This window comes from Dipteris shenzhenensis, chromosome 5 (genome assembly GCF_047967505.1).
Source record: "Dipteris shenzhenensis isolate YYH24624 ecotype China chromosome 5, Dip_SZ_1.0, whole genome shotgun sequence".
NCBI classification, from domain to species: Eukaryota; Viridiplantae; Streptophyta; class Polypodiopsida; order Gleicheniales; family Dipteridaceae; genus Dipteris; species Dipteris shenzhenensis.
The window spans coordinates 5,386,803-5,410,859 of NC_141600.1; the positions used below are offsets into that span (position 1 = coordinate 5,386,803).

At 44.1% G+C, this 24,057-nt stretch overlaps 1 protein-coding gene across 1 annotated transcript in view; it reads right to left on the reverse strand.

Moving 5' to 3' along the window:
• LOC147901544 (beta-glucosidase 4-like) overlaps window positions 1-24,057 on the reverse strand; it is a 159,860-nt gene that overhangs the window by 51,563 nt on the left and 84,240 nt on the right. Inside the window, exons 8-9 of the mRNA XM_087375354.1 lie at window positions 2,515-2,630; window positions 1,221-1,441 (exon numbers count right to left, since the gene is read on the reverse strand). Of these exons, the coding sequence (XP_087231480.1) occupies window positions 1,221-1,441; window positions 2,515-2,630 (337 nt within the window). The remainder of the gene's footprint in view (window positions 1-1,220; window positions 1,442-2,514; window positions 2,631-24,057) is intronic.

Consider the following 24,057-nt stretch of genomic DNA (forward strand, 5'->3'; position numbering starts at 1 on the left):
GGGTATACATAGAGGGGTTGAAGGTTAAAATCCTGAATTGAAGGGAATTATTCTTTGGGGAGATAGAGGATAAGATAGTAAGAGCTTTTTGTGATGCTCTTGTTTGGTCTTTAGCTTTTTGTGATGCTCTTGTTTGGTCTTTACGGAGAGTCGGGTGTACAACAGTTTTTGAGGGAAAAGATCAGCCAATAGGACGTACCTTTACCAATTTATTCTCCCAAATTTTGTGCTCTTTGAAGGAGGTAGAGAAAGAGATGGTATGTGACTATATTTACTACTTAGCCACCACTTGCAAGCTAACCTTTTTGTGTCTGCAGCAGTTGATGCAGCACTCCAAAAGGACGACTGAAACTCTCAGTCATGGTTCTTTTTTGTTTTCTAGGATGGCATGTAAATAGTAATCGGAATGTACTCTTCTTTTTGCGACATTAATAATAATATGCTCTGGTTTGAGGCGCATGATTTTGACAATAATCTCAGAAAATCAGGGCCCTATTTCCAAGTACATATATAGAGTGGAGATAGAAACCTCACTTTTGCAACATCACAATAAATAATTATATCAACTGTCCAGCAGGTCCATTTTTTAAATCCCCAGAATAGTACTTTTGCACACATTAAAAGTTGCCTCACAGAACAGACTAAACTGTATTCTCTTTGTGTTTCTGTCTAACTGTGTGTACATGTAAAGTGTTGTTCTTTAAACACTTTTTTAGGCATGAGTCCTAGCATAGTAGCCATTCATCTTCCACAACTCCCTCACATGTGTTTTTCATCACATTGAACAGACGCATAATACAACATTTATTCAGTATAACATAGTGTCCACATACACCCACATCAAAGCAACTAAGCAGAGCAAAGACAGGAACCTCACATCCCACAAATTTTAAGGGGCAATTTCAAAGAAACGACCCATATATTCTCATTGAAAAGTATATGGAAGTGGATCAGAATAATACAGCTGTCAAATTATACTGAACAACAGTTATACAAGGTTTTTCACAGAATGTTTTTTGTAGATGTACTGGAAACCATAGAAGAGGAGTATAAAAAGCATAAGCTCTTAAGCACATCATAAATGACTATGTAAAGGAAATTTCATCACTGATTAAAAGCACCTAGAGGGGCAATCAGTACTGCTAACATCTGTCCCTTGTACAAGGCAGATTACATAGTCGAAGTCATAGCAGTACTCAAAATGTATGGAAATCACTTACGAATTCGTAAAATTTGTTGATCATCTAGGTAGTCACATTGATCTAAGTTCTTTTGTTGTGTAACTGAGGTGACAAATCTCGTTGAATAATGATTGATACCAACAAAATCTAGTGAACCTTGCAGCATAGCAACCTCATCTGAAGAAAAGCAGGGAAGGCGATCACCAACTTGCTTCCGCATCACAGTAGGATAGTCACCAAAAAACAAAGGGTCCAAAAACCTGCAAAAACGTTCTATGAGTTTCTCACAAAAGAAATTTGTGTCCACGATGTTATACCCTCAAGAAAGAGCCTTAGATGATATATGGTGCAAGTATTTTACAGCATTCACATGCCTTGTATAATATTTAAAATGCAATGCAGGTACAGAAAGGAGAAAAGGAGAGACAAGGTAGCATCGTTATGAAATTATTTGTTACATTTGCAAAATTTCATTTTAGAAATATAGAAAAGAGAATTCAATCCCCTTAAAGTATACTAAGGCAGCCACATAAACGTGCACGTATAAGCAAAGCATCATAATTATAATGGAATAAGAAATTTTCTTTACTAGCATTGAATATCTCTGTTCCACTTTTTGATAGATTTTACGAGAGACGTTTAAACAATGTGACTGGATATTGTACTACATAGCTAACTTGGAGCTGCACATAAGCTTCACATACGCCCTTAGTCCATGGCTGTTTTTCCAAACATCTTGCGCTTGCAATTTTTTCGCTTGGTTGTATAGTGGTTCATAAGACAACATCTGGACCTTTCGATGAAAAAGTAGAATACCCACATTGAACAAATATCAACAAATACACAGTTCAAAGCTATGTACTTGTCCATTCTGCTGCGCTTTGAAGAAGGAATGTACATTTCGTGTCATCAATCATCCAAAACTGCCAAAAACACTGTCTATATGACTAGTTTTGTTTATGCAGCAAAGATGTCCTTGATTTCTAGCAAATGAAAGCTTCTTAACACGAGTTCCCCTGAGTCGACTTTACTGTAAAGTGTCATTTAGTTCCTACATGATTACTGCATCGAAGGGTCAGGAAGATAAGATTGATCAAAGTTGCACTGCCATGACCAAATGCGCATCAGACAATAGATCACACTAATGAGAACCATCATGTCATAACCAAGAAAAGGGAATCATTACAGTTTTATGCTCGTGGTACTACGACGTATTTATAAACCCGACAAAAAAAACTTCCTTCTTTGAAAAAAAATATTGTGTAGTCCCATAGACAGCAGATGAAAATCCTCCAGACAAGCCACCATCAAGATATGGTGTAGAACAGCTTACCAACCAAGTTGGAACTCAAGGCGCCTCTGAGCAGCATCCTTGTCTGCTAAAGAGTCTGTTAATGGCTCAGCCCATTCAGAATCCACTGTAATGCCTATTGTTCCACCTTGTGTTGCCTGCAGTTAGAACATGTTTTCTCATTACCATCTAGTGAATTCTAGGGATTACTCATAAAGCCTGGTCCATTGCCAAAGGGTGAGTAAGTGCATACTCAAGGAAAACATATTGTACATCACTATACAAGAGGAGAAAAAATTTTAGCAAAACTGAAGGACAGAGGATGGGCCAAGGTTTAAACACGACACTAAATATTTTACAGTATGCTTATGACATTCCCTCTTCAGGAAGCACCAAAAAAAAGATTAAACTTTGCATTACTCCATGGTACAAATGATTTTCAAACACACGCTTCATACCAGGCTTCCCACTTTTCCCTTTCTCGTTCTTTTGCTCTCAGAGTTCTGATTTTCATCACTTTGTGAATTGCTTGTTTCTTGCCCTACCATTCATCACCATTTATACCATTCAGCTAGGCTATGCTTCAAAAGAAAGTTTCTTCCATGCATATACATTCATAAGACTTTCTTGATCTGTTATTTGAGCTAGATGTAATGAGCAGACCAAGTTCAATCGTGCGCTCAAACGGAATTTCACCACCTTTGGTCGGCTGGTATTTCGCTATTACTGTGTGCTATAGCTCAAAACAAAGCTCTTCCTATGTAAATGTATCCCCTTAGAGCTTTCCTCATTCGGTGATCCAGCAAGGTGCAATGCAACCCAGTTTGAGAATGTGCTAAGAATAAATTTAATAATCTTTGGAGGGCATATTTCTCACCTTATCTTTCCTTTGTTGCATGCTATAGCTCAGAAGAATCCTCCCTCCATGTATGTATTTCAGCCCATGCTATAACACAAAACATCACTTTTTGCAAGGCTTGTTTCCCCACGAAGCCAGCTCCATATATTCACACCTTTTAAAAACAACTCTTGATCCATGAATCAAAGTAAAATGTAATGAGCTATCAAAGTTTTCAGCCTACTTTCAAGCACACTTACATCACCTAACCCTTTTTTTGCACTCCCCACACTCCCTCTAGACTCACGACCATGCACGATAAAGGTTGTGTCATCTGCAGACTCTAAGCCCACAAGCTCCTCCTCCTAGTGGATCGGGAGCCACTCTTAGTGAGGCCCGCCGCTTGGGAGTGCAGAAAATAGCCCAGAGCCTCTGCCACAAAAATGACAAGAAGAGGGCAGCCCTGACATATAGAGCAAGAAAGGGAGAAGGCCTCTCTAGTGTGACTCCCAATAAGCATCTGGCTGGCACTCTTTGTATACAAGGCCAAGACCCCCTGAATCCATCTGTTTGAGAAACCCATCGTCCACATCGTGCCCTCCAAGAAGGGCCACTCCACCCTGTCATAAGCCTTCTCGAAATCCAAGAGGACTTCAATACGCTTGGACTCTTCCCAGGCCCAATCGACTGCTCCCCAAAAGGTGAAGATGTTGTCCAAGATTTTGCATTTCCGAACAAAACTTGTCTGAGTGCCATAAATGATGTCTGCTAGATGGGGCTATAGATGTAGATGTAATATCTTGTAGGTGGTATCTATAGGGTGATTGGATGCCACTAATGAATGTCAAATAGATCTTCCCCTATTTGGAACCTGCCAACGATTGATCCCGAGGAAGTCTATAAGTTCTCTACATTCCAATTTACGGCTCTCAAGCATGTGAAGATTTCCGAGGTTTGCATAAACATTGCCGATGAAGGCAATTCTGGTATTTATCTTCCGTTGTTTACCCCTCAGGAAATCGAATCCTTTGTACATACTGGATATCATTATATTCATTATGGGTGTTTTGTTCTAGCAATAGAACCTTTGTTTCATTCTGGTGTCAATGCTACTTGTATGGCTAGCCTAGTGGACACTCGCCACCTAAACCTTAAGGATGCTCGCATAGGCTTGGTTCATGGCAGCCTTAACAAGGAGCCTGTCTATACTGTTGTATATCCCAACTTTAAAATGTCCCTTCATGACCCTCATCTTTGCTACTGCCCTTCGCCTATATGTACTAGTCAAAGGTCTGTCAATGAAGCCCCGTTCTGAGCATTGTGCTATACACATCCGTTTTGTGAATTACCTAGTCTCCACTATAAATCCTATTCCTCGTAATATCTGTCCTAAGGATGAATGTATTTTATATGGAAAGACTAATGTTGAGATCACCAGGTTTCCTTTTGATGCTCTTCCCATGCCAGATGAGTGGGAAATGGATTATCGTCATATTCTCGATGAAGCATCTTCTCAGCTCCCACAGTTCCAAATTGAAGACACGCAATCCAAATCTTTGATTCGCAGGTGTTCACCCGGCATGAGCATGGCAAAAGAGTCATGCGCTTATCTTTTCCTGCTTCCTCCCGTGTCTCTATCGCAGGCATTCCTGCTGCAGAAAATGATGGCACTTCTCAAGCATCATTCCATCTAGAGAAAGCTAAAGCTATCAATGACTGGGTTACATCTACAGCAGCCTCCACATTTCCTGCAGATGCCAGTCTACAATATCGGTGCTCCACCGCAGTCAATCATCAGCCTCAGACGCACTCTAATTTTGATAACGTTACTTCATCTGATCGAGTGCATCCTATGCTTATGCTTCGGCCAGTACAATGGCCTAAAGCCTCCGGTTTCCAGGCAACCTCGGAAGATGGTTTATTAAAGTCTGTGCATGCTCCTTATGCTCTCACGACAAAAGATGATGAAAGCATGCCAGTAGAACAGCAGCAGTTGAATTGGTGCAACTCACATAATATTGATGTCCAAGAATGTCTTGATGCATGCTACACCGCTCTCTACGACCTACAACTGGCAGTTGGTAAGCTCGACCACAAACTCCATCATGTTCTAACTGAATTACAGCATTTTGGTCCTACTTCCTCTACACTCCACTCTATGTATAGTTCTTTTCCCCCTACATTGCCTCCATCCTCTGCTACAAAGACTGGGGGAGCAAGCCAAAGTCAAAGATCTCTTGAAAGGCCGGATGCAAGGATGTATGTATGCAGTACCAAAATCACCTAAAGAAAGATAGTGTCAATCCGTCAAATCACCAAAGCATTCCTATGGAGGGAATCCCTTGACGCCTTTGAGAGCTCCTCATCAGTGAACGAGGCTGCCACTTGCCTACCCATACTCGGAGAGTGCCATGTGTACATAGATTAGAGGCAAAGGTATGGTGTAGCAATGTATTAAAGTAGCCACCCTAGGATGTGGACTACATGATGTGAAGATGTGGATCAAGGAAATGCACAAGGAGAGATGTGAATAAGAGGATCCCATAAGTGTTGACTATTCTAAGGGCTCCCTCTATATAAGAAGCCTTCTTGTATTGTTGAAATATACATACACTCAAGATTCTGTTTATGAGTCCAAGCTAATATATCTTGTAGCCTAATTACTGCCAGAGTGTGTCTCCTGACCACCGCTTGGGCTGCAAGAACCTGAGGAGACTCCTCCTCAAACTGAAAAACTGACGATAGAAAGCAGTGGTCATCTAGTGCTCCCTGCTCCCGAAGCTAGTCCTCATCGCCATACCCTCCCCTTCCTCCCTTCCAGCCCACCTCCGCCTCCCTTGCCACTCCTACTGCTCTGCCTCCCCTCCCTTCATTGTCTTCTCCGTCTTCCCCCCCGGCTCTCGTCGCACCATTCTGCCCCCCCTCGCCTCTTTCTGCCCCCCCGCCCCCCCGGGCGCCTTCTCCCCCACCCCCGCTTCACTTCCAGCTGCCCTCCCCACCTTAGCCTCCTTCTCCATCTGCTTTGCTTCCTTCCCCGGCTCTACTCCTTCCCCCCCCCCGCGCGCTTTCCTCTTCTCCCCCACCGGCTTATCTTCCCCCCACCCCTCGTTTTCTTCCTCCCCTCCCTGCTGCACCATTTCTTGCCTATCCAGCCTCCCTTTTTGCCGCCTCTATTGTCGTTTTGCTATAGACCACCAAGCAGTGTGGGTGGGGAGCTGCATAGCCCCCAGCGGGGCTTGGGGTACCTTAGGGGCACTTAGCCCCTTCGACCAGCTTCTTTGCCCCCTCCAAGAGCTGGTAGACAGCCACTGCAGTCGGGTTGTTTCAGCCCAAGGGCTAAGGCTCTACTCGCCTAGTTTGAGGTTGTCAAAGCACACTGAAGCTTGTGGTACATCTGGTGGTCTCTTGGAGCCAATATGGACCACGAGGAGTTGGTTTATGGTGTCCATTGCAGCTCTTTTTGTCCCAGCTTTGACTCATACCCAGCCAAAGGCCTTTCTTTTAGACTGTTGAGTGCTTGGGCAGCCTTCGCCCTTGTTTCTTGACCGCCTTTCTTTAAGCTTTCTTCTTTTTCCCTTTTTCCACCCCTCCTCTTTCTTCTGTCCAGCTTCGGGTTAATTGGCTTATGCCTTGGAGAAAGTAAGCTTGGTGGTGACACTTGTCTAGCTAGAAGGGCTTAAATGGCAACACCTTTGAATCTCACAGCCGTCAAGGTTATCCTTTCTCCAGCCGACAAGCAACAGGTTTAGCATGCAGTCCAATCACTTCAGCACAAGGCAGTTGTTTGGCAGAATAGTGGGCCTCACTCCCACAAGGAGACAGATGAGAGAGTGGATCCAGGCAAGCTTGACACTAGAAGGAGACCACATCCAAGAGGTCACCATCTACGAAAGAGGCGTCTTCCTCATCCAACTGAGCTCTCCTGCTACCGCCTTGACACTTGTGGAGCAGAGCCCGATCCTCTTGGGCCTACATCTGGTGTACCTTTTCCCTTGGTACCATAGCTTCACAGTAGAGGACATGGACACGACACACTATGTTCCCCGATTCTTGGGGTGATGCTCCGCTTCCCGAGGCTTCCAAAGGAATACAGAGCCATCCTTCCCTCCATTGGTAGAGCATTTGGCACGATGCTGGAGTCCCTGCCAGATTGGGCAACTTCAATGGTAGCAGACGATAGGTCCTCAAGATCAGATTCATGGTTGAGAGTCCAAAGTCCCTTCCAGAGTTGATCCTCCTCGAGACCCTCTAAGGAGGTACACTTTGTCAGAGAGTGGAGATCTCCGATTTACCAGGACAGTGTCTTCATTGCAAGCAGATGGGCCATCTATCCCGAAACTGCCCTTGTGGTCAGGGATGGACAACTCCCCCCCCACCCCCACAGGATAGGTAGAGTCAACAGACCAAAGCCTAGCACCCCTCTAGACAGGAGCAGTGCGAATCCCAGACACCCTAGGAGACACCTTTAGAGGGAGAGTGGACCCAGGTGGGAAAAAAGAAAAAGAAACGAAATAAATTGGCTCGAAAGCGCCGTATACAATGAGCTAGACGTTGGGAGAAAGAGAGCAAGATGACAGGCACCCATGGAGGAGCAGCCACCGCAGGAGCCTCTCGTTGGAGACCCCTCCCCCCCATTAGTAGGGGCCACGGTTCAGCCAGGTGATCCTCTAATAGTGGAGGTACAACAACCATAGTCACCCTTGCGTTAGTAGCGTGTCTCAAGAGCTTGTGATGCTGCGATGGCAGAAGCTGTAGAGGGTAGCCTGACAACGGTTGAGGAGAAGGGGATCCAGAGCCTAGGTGTCCCTGATCAACAAGACAGACCTCTGCCCCTATTCCCTCCCACCCCCCTCCCCCTCCGAACCCCTCTCCCTCTCCATGCCCTCCCCCTCCTCCCCTCCTTACCACTCTTGCTATGATCATCCCCCACCCGTCCGCCTCCCCCCTGCCTCCCCCCCCTCCTCCACCCTCGCCTCCCCCTTCATAGCAAGTTCTTCAGCCTCCCCTACCTCTCACCCCCCTTTAAGACTTGCCTCGGCTCCCTTGCCAGTAGGCAAGCCCCCCTCTGCTCCCTCGTCTCAGCGACCGGTCCTCCTTCCTTCTCAGCCCTCCCATTCCGGAGGGGATTCAGAGGGAAGGGGCTCGCCCTTCTTGTCAGCCGCTCCCAAACTTCAGTCTGGGCGCCCTCTCCCGAGAGACTTTTGCAGATTGGGGCCTTGGAATTATTTGGAGATCCCGAACTCCTACCCTTTACCACTAGAGGTGATGCTCATGATCTTGCAGCCCCAGAAAGGGGGTTCAATCAGCATAGTGGGCTCCCAAACACATCTAGTTTAGTGATTCCAGTTCCCCTCCACAGGGTTGGAGAAGTGGATCTGAGGGTATTTGATGCTATGATGGGGGATCAGATCTCACGCATGATGGACGATTGGATGGGCCCACTAGGACTAGATCTTTGGCACACCCATGGTGCTGAAGTGAACTTCTAGTTGAGCTTCACGCGGGAGAAGCCGATCTATGGTTTGACAATAGGGGTTATCAGATTGCCACTTGAGGCAAGGATTGATCCAGCACATTACTGGCCACTCTCGAAGTGTGCTGAGATGTTTGGAGTGGACATCTCCTTGTTGCAGTGGGCACAAAGATTGGCATAGAGCCGGTTTCCACCCTGGTACGCTGCTGCACAGACACGGACTACTCACCCTCCAAACCCCCCTCAAAGTCACAGAAGGCAATTTTTATGGCACATGCACCCACTCAAAGGCGAGCCTTGGTTCCTACTTCCCCGTCCTCATGAGTTGAACCATAGTGAGTTGGAACGTGCACGGGCTCCACGACCATGCTCCTAGTCAGCCACAATACCTAATCCTTCGGTAGGAGTTGCAAAGGGCAGTGGTAGGGCGAATAGTAGACTCCCTTTTGATACAGGAGCACATGTTCTCAACATCAAACATCCGACGGCGCCATCACCTTCATCTCGGGAGAGGCCCGAAGGTGTGGTCTCCTACCGTAGGACGGAGCGGAGAGGTTTGCATCTCGGTCTCCCAAGCGGTGGCCCAAGAGGTCTACGATTAGGGTGAGCTTATCCCAGGGCAGGCAGTTTGGCTGGAGTCCGGATGGGAGAGTCCAGGATTTGGGATCCTGAATGTGTATGCTCCGGCCTTCAGACAGCACCATCCGGCCTTCTGGAGGAGGCTGACAGAATGTCTGCCAGATGTTGACTCCTAGATCGTTGGAGGAGACTTCAACAACCTGGAGTTCGGGGAGGACAAGCAGGGGGGTGCCTCCTTTTCCTCCGAGATGCCAGCAGCAGAGTAGAGCACGTGTGACCTGCTCCCTTTGCATTCCAAAGACTGGCATAGTCTCTTATGGCCCCGGGATATCATTCCACCCACTCAGTTTGTTCGTCATCTTGGTTACCCTTTGGGGTGGGAACTCACTCGCCGACAACAAACTGATTGGGCTTTGGCTAAGTTTCGGAAAAAGCTTGAGTAAAGGAAACTGGCCTTTGCACGTTCGTCTTCGAATAGTGCACTTCATCCTTGTGGCATATATTCAATTTTACTTGCCATTGATCATGCTCACTAAGGCAGATCTTACATCTTTCATGGCTATCTTTATGGAAATCTTATGGCAATCCAAACATGGCAGAAAAAGTCTCAGGTTGCTTTCGATGCATCACATTCGTTCTCCCAAGATGCATGGTGGATTGAACATCACGGATATTCACGTGCATATCCTTGCCCAGAGGGGGAAAATGTTGCTACAATTTCTGCAAGGTGATCAGCCTTGGGCTCTTATGATTAGATCTCTGGTCACTCATATCAGTATTTCTGTATTTGTTCATCGGCAACTTTATCAATGGGATTTCCTTTTTGGCTGCACTGACGGCACTTTGCTTGGCTGCCCTTTTGTCTCCCGCCTGCTTCTTGACTGGAAGCATGTTCTTTCTCATCTGGAATGGAATGGTCGGCAGTCATTGCTTGGGAATTCTTTGAGAGGTAAAAGCATTCATTGGTCGAAAGTCTTTTAGCCTCCCTTGGCTTTACAGGAACCTCGACATTTCTACTTTGTCTCGTTTAAAGACATCACCTCGATTGCTGATGTTATTGATGATGCTGGTACTGTGCTCCCTTTTTTTATGGCAACCACTAGATATGGATTGGGCTCTCATTATCGTCCTTTGTGCCAACAAATTACTTCTATGCTTTCGCCTTTTGTTTCAATTCCTCATTGGAAACTCCAAGACCGGCTGTAAGATTGAACTTTCACTTCTCAAGGGTCCTCTTCTCATCCTTTGAGGCTATCTCACGATACTGTGCCTAGATTGTATAAAATCTTTTTGCCTCGACCTTGGGTTTCAGAGAGAGAAGATTCTGTTTGGCGAATGCATCGCCCAGCCAAGTGGTGGAGAAAAAGATTACAGCAACTTTGGGCCTATAAAGTACCGCTTTGGCAACATGTTTTCTTTTGGCGAGTTCTTTTGGGAGTGTTTGCATCTAGACAGCTATTGGCTCATCGACACATTGCTCCTGCACTTTGCCACAGATGTTATGCTTCTTCGGAGACTTGGCCTCACTTGTTTTGGCACTGTCCATGCTCTTGTGAGTTTTTTAATCTACTTCGACAGTGCCTGCGAATGAGATTCCCATCTGTTCTATTTGGGAAGTTCTTCTGGTTATTTGGGTTTCATCCATTCAGACCGGAGTTTCATCTTTTCTTCGTTTGGGTTTGCTACTAGGCACTATGGACTTTATGGACATATAGGAATTGTAAAGTCTTTGGTGATCCTACTTTCTCTCTCTTTGGCTTTTTATACAGCAATCTTTCTTTGAGTGCTTGCAGACCTGCTACATAGATCATGAGGTCTTTTTGGCATATACTGAAATTTTCAGTTGATGTAATTGTAGCACCTTGTTTTTGAGGTTGCTACTCATGTAATATAATCAATCAAAGATTTCAGTCAAAAAAAAAAAGAGAGTGTGTGTGTGTGAGAGAGAGAGATCCCGTGCTAGCCCTCGTGCTCCCACATTGCAACTGCGTCTTTCTCCCTCAATTTGACGTCCTCGAGGTTCCGTTTGATGCCCGTTTTGTGTCCGTACACTCTGTCAGAAAATTCAAAAAAAATAAATATAAAATAAAATCGTACTACAAAAAATATGTAGGATTTTGTCCGTATTGCAAAGAAAAGTCCGTACAGTTTTGTCCGTACAGTCGAAAAAAATCCGTACAATTTTGTCTGGTCAATTTTGTCTATATAGTCAAAGATTCCGTATAGTTATGTCTATAAAGTCGGGGAAATCTGTACAGTTTCGTTCGTACAGTCAGAAATTCCGTACAGTTTCCTCCGTACAGTCAAAAAATATGTACTGTTCGAAACTCCGTACCATCAGATTTTCGTACAGATTCTTCCGTACTGTTGTCCGTACAGATTCTGATGCTGTTGTACCTGTTGTGCTTTCCTCCTTGTAAAGCTTTGCTGCTGTCATGACAAGAGAAATCACTAATCCGTGATTAGTAGACATTAAAACATTATTATATATTATACGCCAATGGTGTAACATGTATATGTATTTATGATCGACACCCACCGATTTGTTATGGCGGTGGATCATTTGAGTAGACAGGACTAGTTGAGTTGGAGCCACTTCTTCATACGGCATCGAATTTGGACATGTGATACTTATTTTATTAATAAAGATATGCACACACGTGTCTAGGTCCTAGGGGCACTAGGAAGGGAAAGGTGCATTGAATGGTAGATGCATGGGTCATAGGCTAAGGGTAGGTGTAAATGGGAAGATGGAACTTGAGTGATCTCAAGGGACATTAATGAAAGGGTATCACTCTTTCATTGTGAATCTCACGTAGCATTCTTCATTCACCTTGCATTCTTCCGCCATCTCACACACACCTTGCATGTAGGTTGGAAATAGAAACAAGTACTCTCAAATTCTGCATGCATTGCACACATTTGCATTCTAGAGAAGGCTGGTTCTTCACATTTGGTATCAGAGCAGCAACAATCCACGAAAGGGACAACAGGAGAAAAGGAAGAGTGCTGCGCAGCATGCACGGGCTGCAGCACAGCAAAGAAAAGGGTCCGTACGCGAAGGATGCACGACATCAAGCAACGAACCACTGTACTTGCAAGCCTTGCCGCGCAGGAAGGCAGACGAGCCGACGGAAGAGCGCAGTGGCAAGAAAGGCATCGTAGCGGACGGAAGAGCGCAGCGGCACGAAGGCGTCACACAGCGAGACCACATTTCGCCAAGGGGAAGCCTCAATCCGACGAAAAGATGAGAGGAAAGTGTGATGCAAGGCTGACTGCAAGTCGCCATCCTGTTTTTATTGGCGGAGCAGGAGTCTAGTTTTCTCGAACGCAACCTCTGGATTTTGGAGTCTCAGAGGTAAGGGTTCTCTCTGATTTTTCTGGTCTTTGGACGAGGAACGGGGTGTCCTAACGTGGTGAACCCCCCCTCCCCAACCCCGTGCGAATAGATCCTTAAAACCCTTAAACCGTGCGAAAAAGAGACCTCCCCCCCCCCCTGTTTTTCCCCAACGGAAAGTCGGATTGGAACAAGATTTTAAGGGGGTGATCCACCCATCAAGTACCCCCTATAATGGTAACTAGAGCACCAATCTGCTCAAAACAAGTAGCCCAAACGAAGCGCACAATTTTACAGCAGAAATACAAGAAGAAAAGCTTAAAAGAGAAGGAAGAAGAGGTTATTTCAAGTGTTTTCTCGACCAAAGGTTCAAACCTTTGATTTTTGGATTACAGGTCAATCGCAAGGGTTGACTCTCTATTTCCCATTCATCGGTTGGGATTTTGGAGTTCCAAGAGAAGAGAGATATTTGCATATTGTCTTGTTGAGTCCGATTATGTAGTGACTCCCATGTTTTCAGGCATCCCAAGTTCTATTTTCACTAGTGGTCATTGCCGTGGGACCGTGATTTCCTGGATATAGCTCATGCATATCACTTTGGTTGTAGTCTGAGCCATGTGCGCTCATTTGTGGCTTGCATTGGGTTACAGTGGATGCTTTATAGGCCATTTGGATGCATTGCAATCCTTGTTGGATGCGCTGATAGGCCCAGATTGCCTTGCGGGATGCTTTATTGATGGACATTTAGCACACAGATCAAAACGGAAAGGCAAAGCATCAAAGCAGGAGGGTGAGGCTTCTACCTCCTCATCCCAAAACTCCACGGTGAACATAGAACCAAGAGTAAATGCTATCCATTCAGCCAACACTGGTGTATGGATATGTGAACTAAATAGAGAGTAGGCATATTCATTGTAGAGTATGGACACAGAATAAAGAATCTTCTCCTCCATGTAGAGCGTCTTATAGGATGAATAGGGCTGAAATAGAAGAGTTAAAAAGAAAAAGAAATTGAAGGTCTGTAGTTTCTATAGACTTAGTAGTCTCCATCGCAATATCATCTATAGCCAAGGTCCACCTAGTTCAATGAAACACTTGGGTGAGAGAATTGTTTTAATACTGACCAGTTTGTTGAGAATATGTTTCAGCTTATTCAGCAGGTTACTATAAAGAGATTTCAGCACCTAAGTATTCCGAAGAGGAGATTTAAGTTCTGATTCAGAAGAGATGGTGTACTACCAGGAGAAGATTATTTGCAAATTCTAAAGAGGAGATGCAAATGCAGAAGTAAAAGCAAGAGAAATCACTAATCCGTGATTAGTAGACATTAAAACATTATTATATATTATACGCCAATGGTGTAACATGAATATGTATTTATGATGGACACCGACCGATTTGTTATGGCGGTGGATCATCTGAGTAGATAGGACTAGTCGAGTTGGAGCCACTGCTTCATACGGCATCAAATTTGGACATGTGATACTTATTTTATTAATAAAGATATGCACACACGTGTCTAGGTCCTAGGGGCAATAGGAAGGGAAAGGTGCATTGAATGGTAGATGCATGGGTCATAGGCTAAGGGTAGTTGTAAATGGGAAGATGGAACTTGAGTGATCTCAAGAGACATTAATGAAAGGGTATCACCCTCTCATTGTGAATCTCACGTAGCATTCTTCATTCACCTTGCATTCATCTGCCATCTCTCACACACCTTGCATGTACTCTCACAAGGGCGCTCTTCCCCATTGGAGGGCCAATCAACATTCGAATTTTGCATGCATTGCACACATTTGCATTCTAGAGAGGGCTGGTTCTTCACATTTGGTATCAGAGCAGCAACAATCCACAAAAGGGACAGCAGGAGAAAAGGAAGAGTGCAGCGGAGCATGCACGGATCGTAGCGCAACAAAGAAAAGGATCCGTATGCGAAGGATGCACGACATCAAGCAACGAAGCGCCGTACTTGCAAGCCTTACCGTGTAGGAAGGTAGATGAGCGGATGAAAGAGCGTAGTGGCAAGAAAGGCGTCGCAGCGGACGAAAGAGCGCAACGGCACGAAAGGCGTCACACGACGAGCCCACGCTTTGCCAAGGGGAAGCCCTGATCCGACGAAAAAGCGAGAGGAAAGTGTGACGCAAGGCTGACTGCACGTCACCATCTTGTTTTTATTGGCAGAGCAAGAGCCAAGTTTTTTGGAATGCAACCTCTGGATTTCTGAGTCTCAGAGGTAAGGGTTCTCTCTGATTTTTCTCGTCTTTGGACAAGGAACAGGGTGTCCTAACGGGGTGAACCCCCCCTCCCCAACCCCGTGCGAATAGACCCTTAAAACCCTTAAACTGTGGGAAAAAGAGACACCCCCCCCCCCCCCGCGGTTCTCCCCAACGGAAAGTCGGATTGGAACAAGATTTTAAGGGGGTGATCCACCCATCAAGTACCCACTACAACGGTATCTAGAGCACCAATCTGCTCAAAACAAGTAGCCCAAATGAAGCGCACAAGTTTACAGCAGAAATACAAGAAGAAAAGCTTAAAAGAGAAGGAAGAAGAGGTTATTTCAAGTGTTTTCTGGACATAAACGAAGCGGGAGTCGGATAAGTACCACCAACTCTACAACACTTGACTTTTGCTGTAAAATAAACCCCTTTTCTGAAATTACAGCAAGTCATTTTCTCTCTTGTATTACTAAAAGGAAAGAATGGAAGGGGAAGGGATATTTAATAATGAACTGGTCCTTTTGCCTCCACTACCAGAAGGAGATAGGGAGAGAACACCATCTTCTCCTCATGATGTAGATGAGAGTTTTACACATATTGAGTATGATAACCCACGTATAGAATTACCTTCATCTCTCCTTCAAGAATCTCTTGATAGGGAGTTTTCCTTCAAAAATGAAGGGAGAAAGGAGTTCATCCAAGAGCAAGGCACTGAGTTTACGCCTTTAAATCAAAATACCGTACACATGGATTATAATCCAAGTGCAAGAGGGAGAGAGGAGTCTCCTGTTGATAAGCTGGTTTCTCAGCTTAGCCATATGATTGAACAGTCCATTATGACAAAATTACGAACTAAGAGAGTGCTGAATTTTGGGGATGACGATTTAAGTACCCCCTCAAAGAGAGCTAAATTTCAACCCCGAGAGAGAATAGAGTTCCCAAAGTATGATGGAGCAAGAGAGGCGGATAAAATCCTCAATTGGATTCGCCATTTTATTTTGCCCATCAAGATAAGACCTGCCACGAGAAGCTTGCTCTTGCCACACTGCATCTACAAAAGGATGCTTTGATGTGGTGGTCCTTATTACAAACGAGAAAAGAGCCTATTCTTCAATGATCCAAATTTGTAGATCAGCTTAAGGCCACTTTCATGCCTCCGAGGTATGAAGAAGAATTGACCTTCCGCTAGGAAAGGTTCAGGCAATTCGAAAATGAGAGTAACGCTGAATTTACAGCTAGGTTCTGGAAACTCTCTTTACAGTTACCTGAGAAGAGCGAGGATGATAAAAGGAAGAAGTATTTAGCAGCCCTAACCCCGAAAGTGAGGTATGAGGTTGAAATGTTCAACCCAACCACCATGAAAGGCCTCACTAAATTGGCTGAGATTGCTGAGAGGAAATTGAATCCTCGTAAACCCTTCAACAAAGGAAATGATAAAGCCATTGTATAAAATGTTTCGGATGTAAGAAACATAGGTCCATGGCATAAATGTCCTATTCTATTAGCCAAAATTGCCAAAACCAATTCTGTAAAAGGGAAAGGCAAAGCATCCAAGCAGGAGGGTGAGGCTTCTACCTCCTCATCCCAAGACTCCACAGTGAACATAGAACCAAGAGTAAATGCTATCCATTCAGCCAACACTGGTGTATGGATATGTGAACTAAATAGAGAGTAAGCATATTCATTGTAGAGTATGGACAGAGAATAAAGAATCTTCTCCTCCATGTAGAGCATCTTATAGGATGAATAGGGCTGAAATAGAAGGGTTAAAAAGAAAAAGAAATTGAAGGTCTGTAGTTTCTATAGACTAAGTAGTTCTCCATCGCAATATCATCTATAGCCAAGGTCTACCTAGTTCGATGAAACACTTGGGTGAGAGAATTGTTTTAATACTGACCAGTTTGTTGAGAATATGTTTCAGCTTATTGAGCAGGTTACTATAAAGAGATTTCAGCACCTAAGTATTCAGAAGAGGAGATTTAAGTTCTGATTTGGAAGAGATGGTGTACTACCAGGAGAAGATTATTTGCAGATTCTGAAGAGGAGATGCAACAGAAGTAAAAGAGAAGCGTACGCAAGAGAAAGAGACAAGAGAGGATCTAGAAGAGGACTTCTGCCCATTCAAGTAGGAGGGAGTGTCATGACAAGAGAAATCACTAATCCGTGATTAGTAGACATTAAAACATTATTATATATTATACGCCAATGGTGTAACATGTATATATATTTATGATGGACACCAACCGATTTGTTATGGCGGTGGATCATCTGAGTAGATAGGACTAGTCGAGCTGGAGCCACTGCTTCATACGGCATCAAATTTGGACATGTGATACTTATTTTATTAATAAAGATATGCACACACGTGTCTAGGTCCTAAAGGCAATAGGAAGGGAAAGGTGCATTGAATGGTAGATGCATGGGTCATAGGCTAAGGGTAGTTGTAAATGGGAACATGGAACTTGAGTCATCTCAAGAGACATTAATGAAAGGGTATCACCCTTTCATTGTGAATCTCACGTAGCATTCTTCATTCACCTTGCATTCATCCGCCATCTCTCACACACCTTGCATGTAGGTTGAAAATAGAAACAAGTACTCTCACAAGGGCACTCTTCCCCATTGGAGGGCCAATCAACATTCAAATTATGCATGCATTACACACATTTGCATTCTAGAGAGGGCTGGTTCTTCACATTTGCTATCAGAGCAGCAACAATCCACAAAAGGGACAGCAGGAGAAAAGGAAGAGTGCAGCAGAGAATGCACGGAGCGCAGCAAAGAAAAGGATCCGTATGCGAAGGATGCATGACATCAAGCAACAAAGCGCCGTACTTGCAAGCCTTGCCGTGTAGGAAAGTAGACGAGCGGACGGAAGAGTGCACTGGCAAGAAAGGCGTCGCAGCACGAAAAAGCAAGAGGAAAGTGTGACGCAAGGCTGACTCCATCTTGTTTTTATTGGCGTAGCAAGAGCCAAGTTTTTTGGAATGCAACCTCTGGATTTTGGAGTCTCAGAGGTAAGGGTTCTCTCTGATTTTTCTGGTCTTTGGACGAGGAACGGGGTGTCCTAACGGGGTGAACCCCCTCTCCCCAACCCTGTGCTATTAGACCCTTAAAACCCTTAAACCGTGGGAAAAAGAGACACCCCCCCCTCCCCTCGCGGTTCTCCCCAACGGAAAGTCGGATTGGAACAAGATTTTAAGGGGGCGATCCACCCATCAAGTACCCACTATAATGGTATCTAGAGCACCAATCTGCTCAAAACAAGTAGCCCAAATGAAGCGCACAAGTTTACAGCAGAAATACAAGAAGAAAAGCTTAAAAGAGAAGGAAGAAGAGGTTATTTCAAGTGTTTTCTGGACAAAAACGAAGCGGGAGTCGGATAAGTACCACCAACTTGACTTTTGCTGTAAAATAAACCCCTTTTCTGAAATTACTCTACAACACTTGACTTTTGCTGTAAAATAAACCCCTTTTCTGAAATTACAGCAAGTCATTTTCTCTCTTGTATTACTAAAAGGAAAGAATGGAAGCGGAAGGGATATTTAATAATGAACTGGTCCTTTTTCCTCCACTACCAGAAGGAGATAGGGAGAGAACACCATCTTCTTCTCATGATGTAGATGAGAGTTTTACACATATTGAGTATGATAACCCACATATAGAATTACCTTCATCTCTCCTTCAAGAATCTCTTGATAGGGAGTTTTCCTTTAAAAATGAAGGGAGAAATGAGTTCATCCAAGAGCAAGGCACTGAGTTTACGCCTTTAAATCAAAATACCGTACACGTGGATTATAATCCAAGTGCAAGAGGGAGAGAGGAGTCTCCCGTTGATAAGCTGGTTTCTCAGCTTAGCCATATGATTGAACAGTCCATTATGACAAAATTAGGAACCAAGAGAGTGCTAAATTTTGGGGACGACGATTTAAGTACCCCCTCAAAGAGAGCTATATTCCAACCCCGAGAGAGAATAGAGTTCCCAAAGTATGATGGAGCAAGAGAGGCGGATAAAATCCTCAATTGGATTCACCATTTTATTTTGCCCATCAAGATAAGACCTACCACGAGAAGCTTGCTCTTGCCACACTGCATCTATAGAAGGATGCTTTGATGTGGTGGTCCTTATTACAAACGGGAAAAGAGCCTATTCTTCAATGGTCCAAATTTGTAGAGCAGCTAAGGAACCACAAAGTTCGCGGCACTAGGCACTTTCTGAGATATTCCAACTATAGTTGGATTCGCTGGCCTATAACCATAGTTTAGTTCAAACGGACTGAACCCTGTAGAGGAATGTTTTCTATCATTGTAGGCAAACTCTAATAATGGCAACCACTTGTCCCATGTATGTTGCCTCAATGACACATATGCTCTAAGGATATCCTCTAAAATTTGGTTGATTCTTTACGTCTGACCATCCGTTTCTGGATGATTCCCACTACTCATTCCCAACTCAGTCCTTAGTGTCTCAAATACCGCAGTCCAAAAATGACCAGTAAATTTCACATCTCTGTCTGACACTATGGATTTTGGTAATCCATGCAGACGAAATATATGTCTAATAAACAAATCCGCCACTTGGGGGGCACTAACAGATTCTCTAGTTGGAATGAAGTGAGTCATCTTAGTAAGACGATCAACCACCACAAGGATAGAGACATATCCACCTTGTGTCGTAGGCAGCCCTACAATAAAGTCCATGGAAATGCTCTCCCACTTACTAAGTGGTATCTCCAAGGGCTGTAAAAGCGATACTATTTCGGAATATCCTTTGATATGTCTTCGATAAAATTGGACAAATCCCAAGAATGATCGCAAAGCGGTCAAACTCTGAGGGATTGGCCAAGTCAGTATCGCAGCCACTTTCTTGGGATCCATTTCTACCCCCTCTGGAGTAATTATGAATCCTAAATATTCAAGTCTTACCATACACAATATAGTTTTCTTTTTATTTACATAAAGACTGGCTTTCCTTAAAGTACTGAACACTATTCTTAAGTGTTCATAATGCTCAGTAATACTTTTACTGAATACCAGAATATTGTCAATAAAATGTACTACAAACTTTTCGATATACGGACGTAGTAAATCATTCATAAGAATGACGAATGTAGCTAGAGCATTGGTAAGTCCAAAGGGCATTACCAAGAACTCATAATGTCCAAACCTGCTTCTAAAAGCGGTTTTATGCACATCCTCAGCTCTTATACGGATCTGATGGTAGCCACACTTAAGATCTATCTTACTGAAAATTACGGCCCCATGTAATGCATCTAGCAAATCATCGATCCGAGCCATCGGATACCTGTGCTTAATAGTGATATTATTCAATGCTCTGTAATCTATACAGAGACGAAAAGTATCATCTTTCTTCTTCTTTAATATCACTGGCGAAGCAAAAGGTGAAAAACTGGGTTGAATCTGCCCCAGCTTGAGGTAGTCTTCCAGTTGTCTTCGCACCTCAGCTTCTTCTGTAAAGCTTAGTCTATAGGGAGGTCTATTTACAGGTTCTACCCCCGGGATAAGCTCAATTTTATGCTAAACATTCTGCTCTGGAGGTAACCCATAAGGTAACTCATCCCTAAAACAATCAGAATACTTCTCTGATATCTCTTTAGCCAACTCGGCCATTTCCCCATCTTGGGTAGCCTCAGTGCTAGTCGATGCGTCATCAATCGACTCTACCGATGCTATACACAGACACAGAAACTCTTTCGGAGTCTTCCGAATTTCCATGGCTGAAATCAATGGTCCTCGAGGTAAATCCTTTTCACCTCGCAAAACATATTCTACCTCGTTCATCTTGAACTGATAAATATGCTTTTTTCAATTAATGGCTGGATTTTTCTAAAAATGCCAAGCCATGCCTAGGGCTATATCTGCGTGAGCAAGCCTGATCAACTCAAAGTCCAATTTCTCAACATAGTCCTAAATTCGAAGTTCCAACTGGGTAACCCTCTGGTCCCATATTTCAGTTGAACTTCCATTCGCCATCCTGACCGTATAAGCATAGTCAGACGGACTCGTTTTCAACTTGAGCCTCTTAATAAGCTTCAAGTCAATTACATTGTGCGTTGACGCTGAGTCAAACAATACAATCACATCATGATTGGCTACTTGCTCTTTCATTTTAATCAACTTGGGCTCATCGAAAACCGTATACCCCATTGCTGCGGGCTTTGAAAGAATGTTATCAGGTGCACTGCTTACTAACTTAGTAACAGACACACTTAACAACACAGGTACTAACCTCTGAGAAGGTCCCGCCAATTGCATCTGCATATGTTCCGCATTGAGACTCTCCTGCATTTCCACGTCGCATTCAGATATTATCATATTGGCCGTGCGACGGTCTTTATTTAGTGGACAATCTTTCCACTAATGTCGTTGAAGGCAGCCGAAGCACAATCCTTCTTTGCTAGCTTTTTCTTTTTGCTCAGGGGTCAACGAGGACTTTGACCAAGCCCGGGCTGCCATTGGAGTTACTTTTCTTTTCACCCCAACGGTGGTACTTGTCTTTGCTTGTCCCTCAACTGGCTTCACCTGCTTGGTTTGGCCACTTGGCTGCGAGACACTTGTCTTTGAAGTCCATTTCCTATGAAATCCCTCTTTTCTCGGGTACTCATGCTGAGTGCCTGCCTGCACAAACCCACTAGGTCTGCCTCTAGCATCCTCATAGTTCAGGGCTACTGCAATAGATTCATCTAATGTAGTCACATATTTAGCCCGAACTTCCATTTTAATCTTGTCATTCAATCCATAGATATAGTCTTTCAACTGAACCGACATAGGGAGAGGGTCTGTTATTTTCATAACACATTCCCTGAACTTGTCAGTGTACTCTGCCACCGAGAAATTCCTCTGTCGAAGGTTTCTGTAAGCATCCCAAGCTCGAGACTCTTCGTCAGGTGGAAGAAAGTGTTTCTTAAATTCAGCCTTAAACCCTTCCCAGGTGGTAGGGGGAACCTGATCTTTCTGTTGTTTTATCCACCACCTATCTGCTGCCTCAATAAACAAATGAGTGGTCTCGCGGATTTTCTTTAGATCAGATCTAATTTCACAAATGGCGAAGGCTTCTTCCCACTTGTGTAACCAAACCTCGATCACATCAGAACTGCGCTCGGTCATCCGACCAGCGTACTTTTCCGGTCTATAGTTGGAAATATTAGGTACCTTGACCTTCGGACGTTCCGACGAGTGTATACTGGGCTCTGGCTCTGCTGGAGCTTTGCCCTTTTCATTTCTAGATGGTCTAGCCGACAAGGCTTGCACCATCTCTCTAATTTCATTTTGACCAGCGTTCACTTGAAGCTTCTGGTTCATGATTTGTTGTAAGGCATCTTCTAATACAGAAATCCTACCCACCAGAGTAGCTGTTGTGTAATGGGACATTTCTTGCGTAGATCGCGCTCTAGATTCACCAGGATTTACCCTGGAATCTTGTCCCTCTGCCTCCATTCTTTCCAACAGGGATTTTTTTTTTCCCCCCACTTCTTTCCGCACGCCAAAACTCCAAAAGTATATCACATTTCAAATTCCCCTTTGCTGTACAGGAATAAATAGACTGCAACTGAAAACTGAAAATTTATATAGAAGGAAAAAAAAGATGCTTCCTGGAAGCTCCACGAAGCCTTCCTGCGCTGAAGTCTTCCTTCCGTCACCTGCCTTCCGTCATCTGCCTACGGGAACCCTGCTCCTGCAACAGCTTATAAGCCTGCTGCTGTACCCGCTCCTGCTCTCCTGCAGCGGTGATGATGTTCGAGATCCCACAGTTGCACGATCACCCGATAGCTGCGATGCTCCTAATACGTAGCACAATTCTGAAGGGTCAGCCTGAGCCACGCATCTTCCAAATTTGCCAAGACTCAGCTATGCCATGATCTGCCCACGGTGCGCTGCTTGCTACGTTTTCCCAAATCGTCACAACAGCTTTTGCATCATAATCCTGCGCAGAAGTCTCTGCCTCCCTTCTGTAAAACTCGTATGAATCCCCTCGTCCACCTGAGCGCTCTGATAACAAATGATACACTAATTACTACTATCTGTTCCTTTCGTCGAATCACAGGCAATCACAGGCGATGGCATCGTATTTTTCCTCCCAGCCTCACTTGTGGATTGCATGCACACGAAGATACGTAATTTATTTCCTTCATGCCTATCCACAAGCCCACAATTCCCTAGATGGTTCCCTCATGCCACATGTCATCATTTTAGACCTTTAACTTGGTACACCATTTACCCCTCTCTTGGGGCACAATTAAACCATTTGCCCCTTGGCATTCTCACACATTTAGGTACACCTAGGCGTGAGCACTCAGAACCACCTAGTCGATGCCAATACACCCTCTCTTAGGACCTTGGCAGTTACTTCCCTTGACCATTTTATTTACGCACATAAAATATTACAAAAGTCGGTCATCTAAGGGAAAATGCCCACCGATCTTTCCAAGGTCATGCTATCTCCACTAGAGCATAACAAATCTTCTCCTCCATGTAGAGCGTCTTATAGGATGAATAGGGCTGAAATAGAAGAGTTAAAAAGAAAAAGAAATTGAAGGTCTGTAGTTTCTATAGACTAAGTAGTTCTCCATCGCAATATCATCTATAGCCAAGGTCTACCTAGTTCAATGAAACACTTGGGTGAGAGAATTGTTTTAATACTGACCAGTTTGTTGAGAATATGTTTCAGCTTATTGAGCAGGTTACTATAAAGAGATTTCAGCACCTAAGCATTCAGAAGGGGAGATTTAAGTTCTGATTCAGAAGAGATGGTGTACTACCAGGAGAAGATTATTTGCAGATTCTGAAGAGGAGATGCCAATGCAGAAGTAAAAGAGAAGCGTACGCAAGAGAAAGAGACAAGAGAGGATCCAGAAGAGGACTTCTGCCCATTCAAGCAGGAGGGAGTGTCATGATAAGAGAAATCACTAATCCGTGATTAGTAGACATTAAAACATTATTATATATTATATGCCAATGGTGTAACATGTATATGTATTTATGATGGACACCGACCGATTTGTTATGGCTGTGGATCATCTGAGTAGATAGGACTAGTCGAGCTGGAGCCACTGCTTCATACGGCATCAAATTTGGACATGTGATACTTATTTTATTAATAAAGATATGCACACACGTG